This window comes from Rana temporaria, chromosome 1 (genome assembly GCF_905171775.1).
Source record: "Rana temporaria chromosome 1, aRanTem1.1, whole genome shotgun sequence".
NCBI lineage: Eukaryota > Metazoa > Chordata > Amphibia > Anura > Ranidae > Rana > Rana temporaria.
The window spans coordinates 637,591,447-637,613,815 of record NC_053489.1 but is presented as its reverse complement, the minus strand read 5'-3'; the positions used below and the strand labels follow the sequence as shown (position 1 = coordinate 637,613,815).

The following is a 22,369-nucleotide window of genomic DNA, read 5'->3' as shown; positions in this document are numbered from 1 at the left end:
GTTCCTAAATATCTTAAAATTTGGCAACCCTGGGTGGATCATGTCCTACCACCTCTCTTCTGGAATACGGAGCCCCTATTCCCAGTATTTATTATGCCTTGAGTTCCAGGTTTGCTCTGAGCCACCGGCCTCTTGCGTTTTTTTTCTTCTTTACCTTCTCTCCCTCTTTTGTCCCTTCCCACCTTTTTCTCTTCTATTCCAACTTTACACCACCAGTACAGTGGTACTTCGGGAAGCTGTTCCTGTCTTACCTCCTGTTCACTAGTGACAATCTGCATAACTTGTTTTTGTTGACTTTACCACCATGTGTTTTCTATATACCCCAGAGGCCTTGTGTCTCCAGTTTAATGATTTATGTTTTATACTCCTTCTGAACGCTTTGTACTAATGATTCTTCTTTGTACCACTTAACGAATTTGTACATTGTTCAGTACACCTTGTATTGGAGAATTTGCGGTGTTCTTTTTTTTTTTTTTTTTTTTTTTTTTGTTATCCAAAGATTGAATGAGAACAATATGTTGGGCAGCACCACTGGCAGATGCAAAAGCAGATACAATCTTGGGATATGTAATAAATACATTTTTGTAAGGATCTATCTGGGGTGTGAAATATACAGTGCCATACTGTAAGAAGGATATTCGATTTTTACCATTTATAAAGAAGGGCCTCTTTTTACAGTCAGAGCAGTTAAAGGGGTTGTAAAGGTACAATTTTGTTTCCATAAATAGCTTCCTTTACCTTAGTGCAGTCCTCCTTCACTTACCTCATCCTTCCATTTTGCTTTTAAATGTCCTTATTTCTTCTGAGAAATCCTCACTTCCTGTTCTTCTGTCTGTAACTACACACAGTAATTGCAAGGCTTTCTCCCTGGTGTGGAGTGTCGTGCACGCCCCCTCCCTTGAGGGGGTGAGCAGGAGAGTCAGGACGCTCTCTACGTTGCAGATAAAGAAAAGCTGTGTTTGTGGGCATCTTGAATCTCCTGCTCGCCCCCCCCCCCCTTCAAGGGAGGGGGCGAGCACGACACTCCATACCAGGGAGAAAGCCTTGCATTACTGTGTGGAGTTTCAGACAGAAGAACAGGAAGTGAGGATTTCTCAGAAGAAATAAGGACATTTAAATGCAAAATGGAAGGATGAGGTAAGTGAAGGAGGACTGCACTGAGGTAAAGGAAGCTATTTAGGGAAAAAGATTGTACCTTTACAACCCCTTTAAGCTGTAGAACATCTAACCACTAAAGATTGTTGTTGAATGGGGTGGTCTGATTCAGGGGTCCAGTTTTTAGAAACTGTAAAACATTCTCAAACAAGTTTTGGGGACAGTCAAACAATGAAACATCTTGATATTTTCTAGGTTGCAGATTCTGAAAGAAGTCCTGGAACTGTACCGCGAAGAGGAAGAAAAAAGAGACGTTCACAAAGTTCTTCTGATAATGGTATTCATTAACTAATATTTGATCACAAGCACTCTCCACTGCTGTGTGTTTTTATTAATGCTTATCACAATTTCCACCGCGCTCCACCAACTTTACCAACAGTTAGCTCTACGTTCTATTCTGCTGGCCAGACGCTGCAACTATTCTATCGCCTTTCAGGCACATAAATCTGAAACCCAAGACTTCATTCGTTTCCCTGTCTTAAAGGAATAAATGATGTTAGAAATTGACCGAAACAACTCTAATCATGCATATCCTGTAAACTTCAATGCTTTGATTATTAGTCGTTCAAAATGTGGAAACTAATAAAACTTTTGGCATGTTGCTGTGACTAAAAACTATGGGAAGGTCCCCAAACTGCCAAGTCTTTGAACTAAAATAGGCTTTTCTTATAGTCCACGTAAGCAGAGTTTACCTTTTTAAAAGTGCCCCTATTTTAAAGCAAAACACCTGAAAAATCGCAGATAGAAGATGTCTTTTTGACTCTTGGATACTAGTTCTGGGACAATGATCTGACAATGAAGCCAAACGTATTTTGTAATGGTGCTCTGAGACCATGGTATAGCCTGGGAATTAGAAAATGCTTCCATCTGGGGCATTTTCTTCTTTACTGCAAAAGGGCCATTTCCAAAATCTGCTCTTAAAGGGGAAGTAAAACCTGATGGGTTTTACTTCCTCATTGTTTCCCTGCAAAGTTAAAGCATAATGGGCTAGTATGCATTGCATGGTAGCCCAATATGTGTCACTTACCTGAAACCGAAGCCTGCGATGTCCCAGGTTTCCTCGCTGGCTGCAAGCGTCCATTCTTCACCCCTCTTCCTTCTGGGGCCGCGAACTCCGGCTCTGTGACTGGCTGGAGTTGCGTGACGTCACTCCCGCGCATGCGAGCGGGAGCCGCCAGTTACTGCACTACCCCAGCTAGAAAGGGCACAGCATGCCCTTTCTAGAGTCCATAGAAATGATTGTACAGGGAATTGTAAATTATCTCCTAAACCCTGTAGGTTTGAGACATTTCAAGCACCTACATGTATGCCTTAAATCTAGGCTTACCTGTAGGTGAAAGTGGTCTGTAAGGCTTTACAACCACTTTAAAAATACATGTATTTTTATAAAGCGTTTTTGGAATTTTATAATGCACTGAATTTTGTTTTTGATGCACTTCCGAACGTGCATTCTAACAGTCATTTTTTTATTTTTTCAGAGATAATTAATTTTTCTTTGACATCCTCTGGGACATTAAGATGCACATACTTGCATACATCGTAGCGCTATTCATTCCTATAGGACGGGGATATGCAATTAGCGGACCTCCAGATGTTGCAGAACTACAAATCCCATGAGGCATAGCAAGACTCTGACAGCCACAAGCATAACACTAATTGCATATCCCTGCTATAGGAAGTCCACTTTCTGGAATCTGCACTCCAGAAAAACACGTTTAGACTCTCTTGTTGAAATTCTTACCAAAATTTAAATGCTGAACTTGATTTGGCATCAGCCTCTTGAAATTCTCTTTAGTTTAAACTACAGCTGGGAGAAGGAGGGTCAGTGCTGTATGCCAGGTGTGCTGCATATGTACACAGGGGCAGTAAGCGGAGGGATGGAGCCAGTGATTGGCTCCATCACTGGCGAATTTCAGAATAAAGGCAGATAGGGAGCTGTCCTAGCTGTGTTGCCTAACTACAGTAGATTATACAAAGGTTGCTAGCCTGTTGGTGCAGTCTGGCAGGACTTAAATCTTAAAATAGGCTAGAATGAAAGATCCTTTAAGCAGATAAAACCGCTTCCACACAAAAATATTTTATTTCTATATGCATTTTTTTTTTCCTATGTTTGCTGCAGATCCCCCTGCTTTTTACCCCTTTTTCTAATATTACATTAAATATTCCAGGAAACCTTTTCTTGTTTCTTTTTAGTAGTGATTTGCATGAACATATTAAAACCATGTAGTAATGATCAAATCGGGAGATTCATTAATGTGTTAACTTTTCATTACCGGAATATCTGCATACTGATCTTATCTGCAGAAAATCTCACCGCTCTGGAATCCATTCAATTTGGCCTCCTTCACACGGCCGTTTAGCTGCAGCCACTGGATTCCTAAATGGCCGTGTGAAGGAGGCCTTATGTTTTACGACTTGTAAAGTTCTCCTCAAATCGGGCTGATATTTTCGATGTCATTTGGCCTGATTTTATTAGTTGAGTCACTCAGCATCACTGTATAGAGCAATATGTATATAATATACTATTGTTTGATTTATCATAACAGAAGGCTCTGATCCAGAGAAAAAGCGTAAGAAAACAGAAAGTGCTGAAGAGGATGATAAAGAGGATGAAGATCAGGAGGATAGTGAGAGCGAAGATGATGAAGAAACGCCTAGAAGGGCAACTACAAGAGCTGCATCCCGACTGGAAGCCCAGAGGTACACAACACGTGGATGATGGCATAGAGCTTGCAGGCCACCAGAGCATTTTGCTGGAGTTTTTTGTCTTTTCGTCTCTTACCACATCTTTGAAAATAAACCAAATCTCCAGATAAATTCATTGTGAACCACCTTCTGAAAATGGTAGCCTGGTTATACTGACCCTTCAATTCAGTTAGTCACTGACCAGGAACAAAGTGTACATAAAAATCAAAACCAAGTCTTTATCAGCATACTTGTCAAAGAGGGTCATAATGATAAGTCAGCGGGTGCAGAATTCGTTTCTTTCAGATTAGATATGCTTTCCCGTGTACATCTGTGTCCGTTTAATGTGTTTGAAACTGGTGATCCTTCCTCCCTGCCAAGTGTTCAGCTCAGGGACATACAGCATATGTGGTGGCTTTTGAAAGTTGGTTTCCGTGGGGAACAAATGGTGGGGCTACATGCATATAAAAATGGTAAGCACATCCTTGGCACAGTGTCAGGCGTGTGATTACAATGACTGATTTGGGCAGTAACTGTCATGGTTCAATGGCCAGCCACTGTACATCATGGGATGCTGCAAGTAGTTAGTCTGCCACTAAACCAATACACTATCTAGTACAATATGATTTGGCAGAATGATTGACTAGCATATGAACAACTTTTAATATGTGGTACATTGATAATTGACAGAGCAGCTGACATTCTGGCTTAACATGTATAACTGATTAAGCAATGCAACATTTTCTTTATTTAATGCGCTCATTGACAATTTCTAGGCTGTTAATTTAACATCTAATTTCACATAAAACCATTTGAACATGGTTGTTAAAGCAGAGCTCGACCCAAAAGGGCAATCTCGGCTTGTTTGCTTCCTCCCTCTCTGGTGCTACATTCGGCACCTTTTGGGTGGAGCGGCATGCAGGTAACTGTTTTTGACAGGCACCTGTCCCCACTTCCGAGGGACCTTGCCGCAAGAAATTTGGCTTGGCGCATGCGCGGTAGGTAACCGGCTGTGAAGCCACACGGCTTCACTGCTGGTTTCCCTTGCAAGGAATGGTGAGCGGCAGCACCCGAGAGCTGATTGAAAAATCGCCTGACATTGTGGGACCCCAGGACAGGTAAGTGTCCTAATAAGTCAGCAGCTACAGTATTTGCAGCGGCTATATAAGATTGTTTTTCCTACAGCCTCTCTAGCCAAAACAACCATATAATTTCCCCAAGCTCAGGTGCCAGGCATCTCTTGAAATAATGCTGGCAGCCGATAAGGCCCCTTTCACTCTGGGGCGCGGGCAGTGGTGCAGCCACGCTGCAAATCATTTCAATGGGCAAGAGCGGTGGAGGAGCAATATACACACCGCTCCAAAGATGCTGCTTGCAGGACATTTTTTAACGTCCTGCCAGCGCACCGATAGTGTGAAAGCACTCAGGCGTTCACACTGGAGTAAATGGAGCCACTCTTTCAGGGCGCTTTACAGGCGCTATAGCGCCTGCAAAGTGCCTCAGTATGAAAGGGGTCTAATTTAGCCTTAAGGTCAGGTGGGCAATGCCCTACAGAGCAGTAAAAAAAATGGCAGTGGTTCTGGCCCTTCTGAATCCATCCAAAATAAAATGGTTTAATTTATCATTGTGAACATGTGATGCTACATTTGGGTATTTTAAATGGTTGGAACTAATAAACGTCCATCTGTATGTTTAGGATCTGTAACTAACGGATTGTAATATCTGTGTTTTCTTTTAGTAAAAAGCCAACAACCCGAGCAGCTGCAAAATTAAACCCTGAACCATCTTCCTTTGCTAATAGACGGCGTAAAATTAAGTCTCCTGAGTCCAAGACTGGAAAAACAGCAAAGCGGTGAGTTACTTTAACTTTCGGTGAAAAAGACAATCTCTTGCCTAGTTTTTGAAAATGTGAGTGTATTACATGTGGCCTTTAAAAAAAAAAAAAAAAAAGATATTCTATATATATATAATTTTTTTTTTTTTACAGGTAAATGGGAATTATACCATGTTTATTGCTTTCTACTTTTGAGCCAGCAGGTGGCGCTTTAAGTGCCTTTTTGTTTCCAAGTCTCTGATGAAAGAAGCCTGTTCTTTAATCCGCCATTCCAGATAAGGGAACCCTGCAGTGAAGCTTTTCAGCTTCACACCTAGGTTTCCTACTGCGCATACGCAAAGCGCGCTGCGCTTTGATTGGCTCGGCAGTGGAGGCACAATTGTATGTTTGCATTCAATAAAAGGTCAATGCGTTCTGGAATAACCAACACACACTGGCCTTGAATGCAATCAAAATTGTTCTGGAGAGAAATTGTTTAGGCTCTCTTCCTTATAAACTCTGTCACAGTAATAAAATCTAAAAATGCTTTCTGTATACAGTATAGCTGCTGATGGGAACTACTACACAAATCCATCCTCCCAACCTTATCATGAAAGTCGCTGGGCTTCTTATCTCTATGTAAAGTCATCATCGGCAGTAATTCATCCCAATTTATCAGAAATTTTCATGAAATTGTGCTTCAAAGTAAAGTGATATAAATAATATAGCCCTGAAGTCTAGACACTCTTATTACCCTGTCTTTTGCAGAAATACAGTAAATTAGTCAAGTGAAATTTTATGACCAAGTAGTTTTGGTAGGGGAGGGTCATTGGGTAAGTAAAAGATATGTGCACAATGCAGCCTAATGTGCCCCAAGGTTCTAAAATTGTCATGAAAATAGCAGATCCCAGATCAGACGTATGCCACCTCCGTCCCTGTGGCCAAGCAGTGCATCTCGAAATGGGGAAACAAAATTTCTGCTGTACGGTTTGGTTTAAAGACAGGTCTACCCATGACATGCCTCCATCCCTAAACACTGCAAATTGGAAATAGCCTATGGGACTTTGAATGAGGCAAGCATGGGGGCCAACAAAGTAGAGTAAAACATGGTAACTTGGTTTATTAAAACCTGAGTAAATGCTTAGACATAAAAGCCAAGCATGATGACAAATTGCTTGAAAACATGCACATGTATACAATGTTAGCGTTGTACTGGCATCTATAAGCTGACGCGTTTCAGGAAGCCTCTTCTCGCATCTTCAGGAGTAAATCATTAGGTGCAGTATCTCTAGAAAAACAAAGTATGCATTGAAAGTACAGATCACATAAAATATATTTTTGCAAATGGAGGCCATCATACTGGGGTTAGGGCGGTACAATAAGTATTTTTTCCTGATGCAAAGCTGCTGTGGCACAGATGCCTGTTCTGGTGTGCTGACCATGCCAGTCTTCTCTCGGCACATGATTTCACCCACTTGAATGAAATGGAGAGGAGCCGTCGTGGATCAGCACACTGCTTTCAGTGGGACATGAGCCCGAGCTTGCTGCTAGGCAGTGGCATTTCCCACCCCACACATTAATGGGGCATGCTGTGGTGCTGGGAATGCCCCTGCCTATGCTTCCAAGTTTGAACGCGTCTCTGCGCTGTTCGCCATGCGGGAGGAAAAGCACTTGTGGGCCGGCAGGACATGGACTTGATGGTGTCTTCCTGTCTTCGGTCGAGTAGGAGTGATCTAGGGTGACCAAAGGGTTAACGGTCTAGACAATGTTTTTGTGTACTGTGAGGTTCTTTTATTCCCTGCTTCGCAGGGACACAAAAACGGCCTTTTGATTACAGAATAAAAAAAAAAAATTGACAAATATATTTTCAAAATCAAATCTTCATTATTTTTGGCAATGACATGGTGTAAGTGTATTTCTGCCAATGACGGGCTGTGTCACACCCCCTCCAACCTGTGTCTGTATGTGCTTGGAATAAGAGGGAGGTGAACCTGTAATATCCCATCTCCTATTGTGTTGTAGCTGGTTATTGGGCATGGAGGGGGAGTGGGCTGTCATTTACCACTGTGTATACGCCCACATGTGCGACTGTATAGTCACATGGGCTGCTCAGATGTGATCAAGGAGGAAATGTTCCGCCTAGAAACTCACTGAAAACTGAGCCGACAATGGCTGCTCGGCAGAATCCTCAACTGCAGTGGGGACATGGACAGGAGGGGAGTGATGGAGAACAGATGGACCAACCAGGGTTTTTTGCAGAATACAGTAAAAACAAATTACGACACTTTAAATATTTGGGTATTTTGGCTTTGCTCTCCATGTAAATACATGACAAAGTACTTTAGAATTTACATATTCTATACCGGTGATCATATAAGTATTATGTTTCATAGTCTTATAATTTATTCTCTGTTCAGGTCAAGCCCACATCAGACACCGCAAGCAAGTGGAACAAAGAGGAGGAGAGAAGCCAGCCCGCCAACACCAAGGACTAGAGGGCGGCACAGTTCAGGAGAAACGGCAGGGAAAAAAATGAAGCGCCAATGATTGTATAAATTTCATAGGTCTCTTTTGTAGTATTCTAATTTAATACACTGTAAAAAGTTTGGTGTCAAAAAAGGTGCTTAGAAATGTAAATTACTATACAATATTAATGCCATTCTATGGGGGAAATGTTTCATATTTTGTTTAGCTGTATGTAGGAGCCCCTCCCCCCACTTCATCGTAACTCCGGATTTATTAAATGTACAGAAGATTCACTTAGGTCTCAGATATAAAAACTGAAGAGCAGCAAAGAAAAGTCATAGCCTGTAGAAGCCAATCAGTTCCCATCTGTGATTTTTCTCATGCAAGTTAGAAAGCGAAGCACCTGGTTGCTATAGACAACCACTTAAATCCTTTCCACTAGTTTTTCTGAGGTCTGTAGTGTAGCTGCAATATATATGTATAAATATGTAAGATATAGTTTGAAGAATTATAAACGGAAGGCATTGGGCAGTATTTCTAAACCTCTTGGGTTTATAAATTCTCACTTTTTTTTCATTTTTTTTTTTTTTCATGGACCATCATTCTCAATAGTACATGTATTTAAGGAATGTATAAACTTTTAAAGGTAATGCTCACTAAAGGGGTTTCAGGGGTTGGTTGAGAAAGTAGGTGTGGTGTTTAAATGTCATTCATCTCTGTACTGTGCACATTAGATCTGATCTTCCTCCAGCCACTTCTGCCAAAGTGTTGGAGATTCTGAAGACTTCTGTAGATCTAGTAGGCCTCCATGGTCTGCTTGGAGACACTGCCAAGTTGCCCATTCAATGTACAGTGAAAGATCTTCCTGCTGGCTTCTTCCATCTCTCAGCAAGGTAAACTTGGCCCATTCATACCCCCTCACCGCATTCTGTTGGGCTTTTAAAGATGGGGAGCATGTGGTCTCCCCCCATGTGACGGTGTTCATAAGTGGTCAGTCACCAGGCTGGAACACTGTCATGTGGAGGCGGCTATGATGCTATTCCCCTAGGTAAGCTCTGACATCGGGGTTTGCCCAGAGTGAACTGAGGTGGGGAAGTGACGAGAAAGCTTGCATTTCATGGGATTACCTTGCTGGAAGGGAGAAAGAGAGGCACTGTCACTCTATGCTGAATGGGAACTAACTCTTTAAATACAGCTAGAAGTAGCTGTAGAAAGTTTAGAGAAACGGATGCATTAAAGAAAAGTGCCTTCATGTTGGGTGTAGTTAGTCAGAAATGCCAGTGACTCAAAATTCACTGAAATTAAAGACTTGATTTGCTATATGTTCACTTCAAATGTGGTGTTTTTTTCTTTTTTTTCTTAAGACATTAGGATTTACTCAACTGGAGCACTCGGAACCTCGTGCAGCTGTGCATAGTAACCAATCTGCTCCTAACTTCAGCTTGTTAAATAAAGCTTTGACAAAAAAGCCCGAAAGCTGATTGGTTTCTATGCAGAGCTACACCAGATTTTGCATTGTATTTTTAAAGCAAAATTGGTGCCTAGTCTATTTTTATTTTTTTGTCCTGGAGGTGCCCAAGCTGTGTTTTTCAAAAATGTATTGCTCAGAGGTGAAGGATGCAAACCAGACTCCCTTTCTCCCGCTACTGAAACCCATGTAGTGCATTTCCCTTTTGCCTAATTTACATGTTTCATTGGCAAGAATGTATATTTTGTGAAAGCTTTCATGCCATCACTTATAGAATTATGGGCACCGCAAGTTTCTATATTTTTGTTAATGGGAATAAAAAATAACTGTGAGAAGCCTCTACATTTTTTTGGACTCTTGGGCCACATTCCAGGCCTAGAGTAAAGGTGAACTGAAGTATTTATTGTGAATAACATCACCGTCCTACAATTTAGCATGCAGCCCTGGACACCAGAGAAAATCTATTTTCATCTTAGGTCTGTCTTACTATGTGTTAGATTCCCATTTAGTGTTTGATTTATCTGAGAAAATTGCAGTTTGCTCTAGTTTTTGATTTAATAGGGCATGGCCAAGAGTACTAATGTGCTGTGTTTACCACCAGCCCATCAAATATTCACTTTTCCTCAAAATGCCACAGAAAGAACAAAGTGCTAACCTGTGAAGATGTGTCTTCTGTACACCAGAGTAAAGTTTAAATCGTACTTGCTTTCATAAATAAGTGATTATAACACAATGAAGACCAATATGCATTAAACTTAATTCTGGTGTGCAGACAATTTTACCTACATGAATTGTTTTTGTATACAGTACCTGCCCCAGGTGTTCCAGTACAGTGTGATCAGGTTGATAACCTGACTGGTTGCAAGGACTTAAGACATTTATACATTGTCCTATGAAATTTGCCTTGACTTCTTGCCTTTACAAGAAATTGGCTTATTAATTTCTTGGTAATTTTTTTGAATTTTTTTCGCCTTTTACTTTTTACTTCTATCGCTCTTGTAGAATCAATTAGACTCTTTTCTCATAAATAATGCAAATTATAAAGCAAAATCGAAGCCACTGCTGTATATAGATGGCAGGTATTTATTTATTTTCACAATTTGCTGAAATGTTCACGTCCTTTAACTATAAAACACTGTAAATATACATTGTTCAAGGAGTTTTTTTTTTTTTTTTTTTTCCTTCTCTGAAGCCACCAAGGAAATGTGGCCTGTTTCTACTGAAAAACTGTATGTAGGTTTGTAGGGCTTGTGCGCACATGTAACTAGGAGAAAATTAAAAATGGGTAGGCAAGGGTAATGCACCGAAGAGAACAGTAAGAATATTATTTTTTTGTTAATTGAGGGACACAGGAAGTTCCTTCAGGTTATACTGCTGCCTACAAGTGGATTACACACTGGCAAACATAAATGTAGGTCAGCCCAGGATAACCCCTCCTACTACCAGCACGCCTCAGTTGTTTGCTAGTGTCCTAAGAGCTCTGCTGTTTAAAATGTCAATGGCATAGGTGGCTGGGCACTGTAAAATGCACAGTTTAATGGCAATTTCAACTGGAAAGAGTTGCTACTGTAGGATCTGAGCAGTGATGTAATCTGCTGGGTGGAGTGCTGCGTGCTTGTGCCACAAGAAACTTCAATCTATTCCGCTGCATGCCTGCAGTGACTTGGCACTTCCAGCCATCCCAACCTTGCCGGCTTCGAAATGGTTTTGTGAATGTCTCTTGCCTCGTACCCTGAGCTTTACATTGACTTAATATCTCCTGGTCACATTTCTGTTTCTAAAGGGGGGGGGGCAGTCCTGCTGTACCAGGTACCCCCAGCTCGTACACTTAACAGTTCTGGTGCACATCTACTGTTGAAGCCAGCCTCTGTATCTTGGAATGCTGTTGACCTCTGCTTCCCTTGTTTATCCCAGAGTTTCTCTTGCTCTGTTTGGTGTGGCTGTCTTATTTACCCTTTCTGGTTGGTGATCTGGATGATAAAATCTTGCATGACTGCAGTAAAAAAACACTTACTCTCACCACACAAGTGTGCGCCTGCTCCTTCATCTGCAAGTTCTGTGTATTGATCTAATTGCGGCCTCTGAGCTATCGGCCATTAAGAGAAGTCTATGTTCTGCCATTACTCTGTAGGAGATTGTTTTGGGATCCTACTAATGCAGTGCATGCAGCTATACCAGGTATTTTAGTGTTCCTAAGATTGCAGAGACTTTTGCAATGAACCTGCTGTTCCAAGGCATCCTCCAAACTCTAAAGAGATTGGATGCAACCAGACAGGATGTTTTGCTCTCACCAAGTGCTTATAAGCTTTGTATCAATTTGAAAAAGTGGTCTTCCCCACCATAGCAAAGTGACCACCATGCCAGTGAAGAGTGGACCAGTCTGAGGACTCAACCAATAAATTGTTGCCCTCTGCCCTGCTCCACACCCCAGCTTGGCTTTAATGTTTGCCAAACCATAGCTGACTGGTCAACATCCCAAATAAAAAAGCTTTATCTAGTGCTGTAGTAGATTCTTTTGTCATAGAAAAATGGCTGTAACCTTAAGCTAACACTGTGATGGTCTGCTGGAGGTTTCCCATCTCCTCTTCTATCGCACAAATATAAAGGACATTTGTTAAAAGTGCTGGACTGAAACGGGCGTCTAGGAAGCGTCCGAGGCCTTCGAAGGATGTCACATTATGGTCTACTCTGGATACCGTTGTCAAGGATCCTACTGGTGGCAAGACCGCCTATATTTCTCAGTAGAGAAGAAACCCAAGAAAAAGACTGCAAAGTCTTCACCCTCTCTATTGGTTAAATGTCCACACCATTTACATTGAGACTCTGCAAACTTGGTTCCTACTCTACAAGTTCTGGGCCTTAAAATGTCATTTTAAGACCATCCTTCCTCCGCATGAAGGCATGCCCCCCACTTTCAAGAGTAGGATACATTTGTTAACCTTTGCAGATGCTTCAACAGTTTGCAGCTCAGACACCTAATATACAGGAGGTGGTCTCAAGGGCTACAAGCTGGAATTTCACTCCCAGTCCCCTTCTTGCTTCTCACCTGCAAACTTTCTTGTCACTATGCAGTTTAGCAGATCTTCATTGGGTCTTCTAGATTAAGGTGTCATTGCCCCAGTTCCTGTGGCAGAGCGTTTTCGGGGGTTTTACTCCTCCTTCATTCATTTCACAAACTGAACAAAAAGCTCTATGGCCTTTTACAGGATTGCCCAGATCTTCAGCCTCTAAAACTAATTTTACAAGCCTGTTTCATGTTTACTGGCTTTAAAGGTATGGTTGTTGCAAGTGTCTGAACTAGTGGCCTTATCCTGCAAGGAACCTCTCCTGGTATTGCATAGGCAAGAACCTAAGGTTGTTCATGTCTTTCATCTCAACTAGGACATCATTCTGTCCTCTCTGGCTGCAGTTTACCAAAAGTAAAATCCCCTTCCTTGTGTCTTAATCTGTAAGCCTCTCTCGGCCACTGTTTTGTTTTCATAAAGACTGAGTCACTTTGCTGTTGCATATTAATCATGTTCCTTAAGTAGTCTTTTAAAACTGCAGGTAGTCCTCAGTTTTGTTTTTTTTTCCTTGGGCTTGTTTGGCATTTGCTCGTTGCCCATTACCCCCGTTAGACTGCTTTTGGATGCCCTAAGCCTGAAGGACTTCCTCTATAGATGGAAGAAAATGTTTTGTGTTCACCATAAAACTTTTCTTGAAATCCGTTGAGGGACAGGTCCCGCCCATCTTTGTTTATGATCACGCTCTCTGTACTGTTTTTTTTACCCAAACTGAAGCGTGGTAAGTTATCCTGGGCTGCAGTTTTTGTTGTGCCAGTGTCATTCCTTTTGTAGGAAACAGTATAAGCAGAAGGCGAAAGACTTTGTCCTTCAGTGAGCGCCAAAAAATAAATGACTTGGACTACATACTGTAGCTGCTTGCTTTTAACGGGACACTTGCCTGTACTGGAGTCAAGCCATGTCGGCACCACAGCTTATGTTTCCATTGGCTGTCGGGTGCTGCCACCGTCATTGCGGGTAAGGGAACCCAGCAGTGTAGCCTTACAGATTCACGCCGGGAACCCTACTGTGCATTCGTCAGGCCCCGCTCCTCTCTCCTACTGGTCCGGCGACTGGGAGGAGGGAGCCCTGCAGTGACGACATGGGCCGTGGCATAGACTCTCGGAGGTGGGAATAGAATACCTGTCAAAGGTGCAAATTGTGGCACCGGAGGGGGGGGGGGGGTGAGACAAATGAGCGCAAGTTCCACTTTTGTTTTGACTGCAAGGATAATTCTGCTTTTCTGACTACCTTAGAAATATAGAAAGGCAACATTTCTGCACTCAGCAAATAACTGCATGAGACGCGCACTCTGCCAAAGTTCCCAAATAGGTGATGTTGGTCCCAACTAGACGCCTGAAATGGTCTTGGTAATCTGCTGCATACCAACAGATCATGTCCTGAAGCCCCAAAAGCATAGCAATGCTTTTAACGCCTAATGCTTTTATACACACTGCAAAATAACTGCATAGATTTTGCTAGATCTCTACCCCAGTGTAGTGTACTGGTCCCAGGTAGCTGGCCAGTTGTAATCACACCTACACTGCTAAAGGTTCTGATAGTCAACACTTCATTAATGATGCACAACCGTTTGTCCACTGGTTTTTGAAAGGGTTGTGATGCAGGTAGCCATTGAGGTTTGCGAGTTGCCTCGGTTCAGTATACAAATATATTAAAGATAGAAAAGCCATTTCATGTGTCCATGGATTTTCTTGTTTCAAGTGCAGGAAAGTTTCACGAAAAGCAGAATTCCACCCAAATTTTATTTTTTACAGTCCGTGTAGTGAGGCTCATTTCAGTCCCACTAGATGTGTATACTATTGTCATCCAGTCCTTGGAACGAGGTGACAGCAGGGGCTCTCCCATGTTTTCTAAAGTGCATTCCCCATACTTTACTGGTTGCAAGAAATGCTAATGCATGCTTTCACTGCATCCATGTTGCTGCCTCTAGTGGAATACATAGGAGCCCTATATGGAGATTGAAGAAATTGTCTCAACTTGAACACAATCTTTCCCGGCCAAGACTGGTTGTGTATGTGGGAGGTGGAGAAAAATTATGCCCCATGTTACAATGATTTTGCATCCAGTTCAGCTGTGTGCTCTTTAAGACCCATCCAGAAGCTGGATACATACTATACAACTTTTTTTAAATTATTATTTTCTTTTTTTTCTTTACATTTAACAAAACCATATAATATGAGGTCAAACCTAAATGCCTTTAGCTTGAAAGTGTTTAGGTTTGACCTCCTATTATATGGTTTTGGTAAATCTAAAGGAAAAAAATCTAAAGTTGTATAGTGTGTATCCAGCTTCACACGGAGAACCATAGTTCATTATCCATTTTTTATTTTGCTTTATGATCATCTAGTGTGACCAAGGAGTAGTTATGCCTGTATGATCACAGCCTACCTTTCATTTGTAAATATGTTTACAGTGGTTTTTTTCTTCCACTCTTCGATCAACACTTGTATAGTCTGTGTTCTTATATTGCGCTCCATGTACATTTTGCCTGTTTCCTGCAAATGAGATTATTTTTAGAAGCTAATGCTTGGATTCAGTATTGTTTCTCTTAATGATACAGGCATGTTGCCAAATGTCATTTTCATTGTGGAAAGTATTTGTTTTCATTGCCTTTTGCTTTTATTTATAACATATATGTTGAGATTGTTGCCTTTTTTAATTTTCTTTTTTTTTGCACAGTTGCTATTTTGTGAAACCTTCATTTCTTACTGACCTTTTCTACATAAATGATAAAAACCATTTGAAAAACACTGCTTTGTAATTTCCTTCTTTTTTTTCCCCCCCTTGTTTACATAGATATAGCTATAGATCCCAGTTGAATGACAATGGTTATATAAGCCTTCAGCCATCATGTTTATTTAGAGGCTTGGGCATTTGGGCACCAACTAAGCTTTCTCTAAATGCAAATTTGAAGGACAAGTTCACTTTCAAAACATTCTCCTGTAGCTCTCCCTGTGACAGTGGGTGGGGGTTCTTCTTCCTGCGCCCACTGTCACAATTTGAAGTGTGGGGTTCTGCCCACACAGCCACGTCATTCATGCGCACTTTCCTGTAAATGAATGCCTACAAGTTCCATCACCTAGTTCGGCTGATGGCTTGTAGTTCTCAATGAGCTTCCAGTGTGCTGGTGAGCGCTCTGGTAGTCCGTTCGTTCTTCCTGCTCAGGTAACTGCCTGCCCATACATAGAAAGACCAGCATTTTTAAAATGCTGTAATTTTTCTGAAGCGTTTTCCTTCACATTGGTACATTCACATCCCTGCCCTCAAGGAGCTTACATTCTAAGGTCCCTATGCCTATGATCCCTAAATGGGTCTGTTGGTGTTTATTTTCCATGTTGCCAATCCATCAGGTGGACTGCTTTTGAACGTCAGATAGACTTTGCAGTCCTATTCCACCTCTTCAGCCCAGCTGTGATACATGAATACGACTCTACATTCTCCCATGTGAATGGTTACTGTTGTTTATTAAATGTTTTATTGATAGATACTCGGAGGCGCCCCTCTCCTTGTTTTGTTTCTCCTAAAGGAAGTTTATTTTTTTATTTTTTGCAAGATCATTGTGGTAGAAGCAAATGCATTGTCGTACACCATGCATGTCCAAAGTCTGGCCCGCAGGCAATCCGCGTTACGGTTTAATGTGCCCCCCCGGTGATTTGGAGAGGTGTGTGTGTGTGTATAGAGTCCATACACGAGAACCTCCTGTTTACTTGCCGGTATCTGTAATAGGAAGTCCCATCTCCTGGGCTGCCATTGGGTGACTGCTCTGTCTATCATAAGAGGCAGGACTTTGTATTAAAGAGGCTGCCAAGTAAACAGGAGATTCTCCTGTATGTAATATATTGCTGCTCTTCCCGCCCCACTCCCTGTCCCCTCTGATGGCTGCAGCATTGAACAGGCTGCATTGATGGGCGCTAACCCTTATTTTGCTTCACAGCTTTTTTATTTAAAATGTAATTTTCTTCCTGAAACTTCCCTCTTAAAGGGGTTGTAAAGACAAAAATATTTTTCTCTTAAATTAAAGTCTGACAGTAGCTGATAAAGTAAAAAGTAATGTTTTGCATTATAACTAGTTTGATACCTGTTGAATTCAAGCATTTTTATTCACCTCCGTCACTCCTGAATCATTATTCTCACTGACTTTCTGGTTTGCGGTGCGCATTCATTCTTGCTACATCATGGCCTAATGGGAACTACCCATTAGGCTTAGCCTCCATGCCTGTGAGGGATAAGGGAGCATCTTCACGCAGGGCTGTAGTCATAGGGAGGGGGTGAGCACATTCTGCTTTCCACCATGCAAAACGGCTCAGATGCTGGTGGAAAGCAAGAAGAGGAGTGACAGGAAATGGCATTTTCAAACCTGGATTACTGTATTTTGGAGGTCAAAAGGAAAAACGAGGTAAGTGATATTTAAATGCTCTTGCTTACAGCAATCAATTGATCTAATAAAAAAACTTACCTTTAGTGTTCCTTTAAAGTGAAGGTGCGTGCTATACGCAGATAAATACTTTGGGCCAGATCCACGTAGATAGGCGTAACTTTAAATGGGCGTATCGTAGTAACGCTACGCCGCCGCAACTTTGAGAGGCAAGTGCTGTATTCACAAAGCACTTGCCTCTAAATTTACGGCGGTGTAGCGTAAATCTGCTGGCGTAAGCGCGCCTAAATCAAATGAGGAACAGGGGGGCGTGTTTTATGTAAACTAAGCATGACCCCACGTAAATGACGCTTTTTTCGTACGGCACATACGCGCGCAAGCTCAGTATCACGTAAAATTTTCAAATTAAATTACGCCCGCTCAATGCCTAGACGACGTGAACGTAATTTACACAAAGCCCTATTCGCGAAAGTTTTACACAAACAACGGAAAATTCGACGTTGGCCCAACGTCCATTCTTAACATTGCGTACGCCTCATAGACTCAGGGGTAACGTTACGCCGAGAAAAGCCTTACGTAAACGACGTAAAAAAATGCGGCGGACGTACGTTCTGAGAATCGGCGTATCTAGCTAATTTGCATACTCTACGCGGAAATCAACGGAAGCGCCACCTAGCGACCAGCCTAAATATGCACCTAAGATCCGATGGCATACTAAGACATACGTCAGTCGGATCTAGCCCCCATTCTGGCGTATCTTGTTGTGAGGATACAAAACAAAGATACGCCGGAGCATCCTAGAAGTTACGCCAACGTAACTTCTTTGTGGATCTGGCCCAATATATCCAAATAACACGCTCAAGCTCATCCTTAGTCCTGAGTGGCGCTCAGGAATTCGTTGGGGAGGGAGGGGGGGGGGGGGATAGAGATAGATATAAAAAATACAAGGCCAAGCTCATCTCTTCACCACACACAGCTACAAAGGCAAGAGAATTATTGTTGGATAATGTATTAGTGCTCGGATTAACACACTTAGACCAAATTTTAATGGTTCAAAGAATGTCAGGCAAAACGGTCAATCCTCTTGCATGTTCACGTCATCAAATCTGGCCCTCTTTGAAAAAAGTTTGGACACCCCTGTCGTACACCGAGGGCCAGATTCTCATACATTAACGTTGCTCCTGGGCAGCGTAATGTATGTGCTGTATGCTACACCGCCGCAGGTTTACATCCTGATTCTCAGAACACTTACCTGTAAACTTGCGGCGGTGTATCGTTAATTCGCTCGGCGCAAGCCCGCCCAATTCAAATGGGGCGGGCACCATTTAAATTAGGCGCGCTCCCGCGCCGAGCGTACTGCGCATGCTCCATCGGGTAAATTACCCGACGTGCATTGCGCTAAATGACGTCGCCCCAACATCATTTGCTTAGACGTTTACGTAAATGGCGTCCAGCGCCATTCACGGACGTCTTACGCAAACGACGTATTTTTTAAAACTTCGACGCGGGAACGACGGCCATAGTTAACATTGGTTGCCCCTGCTAATAGCAGGGGCAACCTTACGCGTCGCATACGCTACGGAAACGACGTAAATTATCAGCGTCGGACGCGCGTAGGTTCGGGAATCTCGCGTACTTACCTCATTTGCATAGACGACGGGGAAAACGACGATGCGACACCTAGCGGCGGGAAAAAAAAATTACTTTTAAGATCTGACAGCGTAACAGCCTTACGCATGTCAGATCTAATGGTTATCTATGCGCAACTGATTCTAAGAATCAGTCGCATAGATACCCAGGGCCAGATGAGGAGTTACGACGGCGCTAATGGTGTTGCGCCGTCGTAACGCCTTTGAGAATCTGGCCCTATATGCTTCCCATGACTACAATACAGGAAAAAAACAGATGCAGTACTAATGATCAGAAAGGGCGGTTAATTTTTTTTAAGTATAATTTTTTATTAACATTTTATTTCTACTACAAAAAAAGAAACCAAAATATACAGTCATATAGTCAAAATATATAGTCAAAACTTTCAATTCACAGTACATTGTATTATATACATTTGTGAAGTAGCATCCATAACTGATAGTGTAACCAGTGCAGATAATGAACTTTTTACACTAGAAAAAAAAAAAAGAGAAAGGAACAGATAAACAGACTGGGGACAAGCAAACATACAAAAAAATTAAATAAATCCCCTTTATATAGTGGCAATCAGCATAGGCCTGTATTTTTAAAAATGTATCTTGATGGCAAGCCAAACCTAAATCGACACCACTTTTTAAAATTATAATCAAATTGAATTCACAACTCCTTATAACCCCTTTTCCAAAAGCCTCTGAAATACTGTACATATCCCTTATTGTTCTAGTAGCTTATAAATATGTCAAAGCTGAGCTCCAATGTGGGCATAAATATTAAACGTGTGTGCCCACATTACAAACCCCCCCCCCCCCCCCCCCTTTTTTTTCCCTCTCTCTCTTCCTTCTGGATCTGCATTGTACTGTATATGAAGATTTCAGCAACAGGGAAGGTTATTGATTGCTGGGGAACTGGTGGGGGGAAAGCCTGTGAGACCTTGAATCAAGGTATTCCTTGCCATTACATTCCCCTTCATGGATATGTGGGAGGGTGGGTACATTTTTTTTTGTTTGATAGTCTGGAGTTGGGCTTTATGCTTTATGCATTTTTCCTCCCACCTCCCAAAACTAAAGGCCAGATTCACAGAGCATCGGCGTACTTTCAAATTTCCCGCGTCGTATCTTTAGTTTGAATCCTCAAACCAAGATACGACGGCCTCTGCCTTCGATCCGACAGGCGTACGGCTTCGTACGCCTTCGGATCGTAGGTGCAATACTTCGGCGCCCGCTGGGTGGAGTTTGCGTCGTTTTCCGCGTTGGGTATGCTAATTAGCTTTTTCCGTCGATCCACGAAGGTACGCGCGGCCGTCGCATTCTCTTACGTCGTCGCTAGTCGGCTTTTCCCGGCGTATAGTTAAAGCTGCTATTTTGTGGCGTATAGATAGACTTGCCATGTTAAAGTATGGCCGTCGTTCCCGCGTCGAAATTAGAATTTTTTTTTTTTGCGTAAGTCGTCCGTGAATAGGGATGGACGTAAGTCACGTTGAAGATCTAAAAATGACGTTGTTGCAACGTCATTTCGCGCAAAGCACGGCGGGAAATTTAGAAACGGAGCATGCGCAGTTCAATCGGCGCGGGGACACGCTTTGTTTAAATGAATCACGCCCCCTACCCGCCCAATTTGAAATAGGCGCCGAGAGATACACTACGCCGCCGTAACTTACGGCGCAAAATCTTCCTGGATTCGACTTAGAGCCAGGTAAGATACGGCTGCGTAGCGTATCTCCGATACGCTGCGCCTGGGAAATTCTATGTGAATCTGGCTCTAAGATTGTAGATGTATGGACATTTCTTTCAAAACAAAGTCAATAGGGATAGAAGACAGGAAGACGGAGAAGAGAGGACCAGCAAGTCGAGATGTATGTAACAAATTAAGTTTCACATAACATACATTTGGCTTCTATGGTCATAGTGCAAAGATGTAACAAGTCCTTTAGAAAAAAAGCCACACAAATTTGTACATAAAGAACTAAACGGAAATATAGAGAATAAATCGTGGATAAATAAACATAGGATCAAGTTTAACTACAAATGTAGTGTTAAAGTGCATTCGTGAACTCTTACATCTATATTCTATACATCATGTTAAATGAGAAATGCAGCCAAAAACAAAAACTAACAAGACATTTTTTTTTTTCAATAGATTTAGAAAGTGTGAGAAAGATTTTAATGCTGTCTGTGCTCTTTAGGAGAGAATAACCATCAATATGTGTCCTGATGATGGCCACTATCCCTGGGCCAGAAAAGACAGGAGAGTAAATCCAAAATTCCACAGTAATCACCAAAATAGGAATAGGGGGAATTATTGAATAAGCATACTGGGCCAAATCCTCAAAAGGGATACGCAGGCGGATCTGCTGTTCCGCCTGCGTATCCCTGTGCCTATCTTTGGAACTGATCCTCAGAAGCAGTTTTCCAAAGATAGGCAGAAGATCCGACATCTGTAAGAGACTTACACTGTCGGATCTTAGGATGCAGTACCGCATCCGCCGCTGGGGGCATTTCGCGTCGAAATTCCGCTTTGCGTATGCAAATGAGGACTTACGGAGATCCACAAAGCTTTTCAGCTTTGTTTTTTCTGCGTAAGTTTACGTTTGCATGTGTAAAATTAGGGCTGCTTTTACAAGGTGTAAACTGTTTACACCTTGTAAAAACAGACCTTTTTTTCGATCGCCGCGATTTTTTTTTAAATTTGATTTTTTTTTTTCGCCGTATCTTTTTTTTAACCCGTCGCAATTTTTTAACCCGGCGCGATGCTCAAAACTCGGTGTATCGTAAAAACACGCGATGCACGTCGGGAAAAATGACGTCACGGGCAGGCGCAGTACGTCCGGCGCGGGAGCGCGCCTAATTTAAATGGGAATCGCCCATTTGTATTAGGAACGCCTTGCGCCAGACGGAGTTAAGTTGCACTGCCGAAAATTTCCAGGTAAGTGCTTTGAGGATCGGCACCTAACTTGGGAGATTTGCGGCAGTGTAACTTAACTCGGAAAAGTTAAGTTAGGGCCGTTTTTTGAGGATTTGGCCCACTGGTTCTGGTGACGTTTATCAGTGGTGGGATTTCCTTTTAATTTTTGTTTTGTCTTTGGGACAGTAAAAAGGTAAAGTAAAGACTGATGCCGCGTACACACGATCATTTTTCAGCATGAAAAAAACGTTGTTTTAAAAAAACTTCCTTTAAAATGATCGTGTGTGGGCTGCACATCGTTTTTCAGTTTCTGAAAAACAACAATTTTTTTTCGAACATGCTGCATTTTTTAACGTCGTTTTAAAAAATAAAGTTTTTCGGGTTGTAAAAAATTATCACGTGTGGGCTAAAACGACATAAAAAACCTGCGCATGCTCAGAAGCAAGTTATTCGTCTGGATCGCTCGTTCTGGTAAAACTACCGTTCATAATGGAGTAAGCACATTCATCACGCTGTAACAGACAAAAAAAGGGCGAATTGTCTTACTAACACGGAATCAGTTAAAGTGGAGGTTCACCCAAAAAATTTATTTTTAACATTACATTCAGCCGCATTGTACTAATGACAATCGGCTGTTTTTTTTTTTGTTTTTTTTCCCGTACATACTATATTTTCACCGCCGCTTCCGGTTATGTCTTCTGCAGGACTGGGCGTTCCTATCTGATTGACAGGCTTCGGACCGGCGCATACTACGCGTCACGAGTTGCCGAAAGAAGCCGAACGTCAGTGTGCAG

General features: G+C 42.1%; 1 protein-coding gene across 4 annotated transcripts in view; it reads left to right on the top strand.

The window, feature by feature from the left end:
• Positions 1 to 9,448, top strand: part of BOD1L1 (biorientation of chromosomes in cell division 1 like 1) — a 65,650-nt gene extending 56,202 nt beyond the window's left edge. For all 4 annotated transcript variants that reach the window (XM_040335437.1, XM_040335436.1, XM_040335435.1 and 1 more), the window contains 4 exons: positions 1,351 to 1,432; positions 3,702 to 3,855; positions 5,579 to 5,692; positions 8,071 to 9,448. In XM_040335437.1, coding sequence (XP_040191371.1) covers positions 1,351 to 1,432; positions 3,702 to 3,855; positions 5,579 to 5,692; positions 8,071 to 8,200 — 480 coding nt within the window. In that variant the 3' untranslated portion in view covers positions 8,201 to 9,448. The remainder of the gene's footprint in view (positions 1 to 1,350; positions 1,433 to 3,701; positions 3,856 to 5,578; positions 5,693 to 8,070) is intronic.
• Positions 9,449 to 22,369: the final 12,921 nt, after the last annotated feature.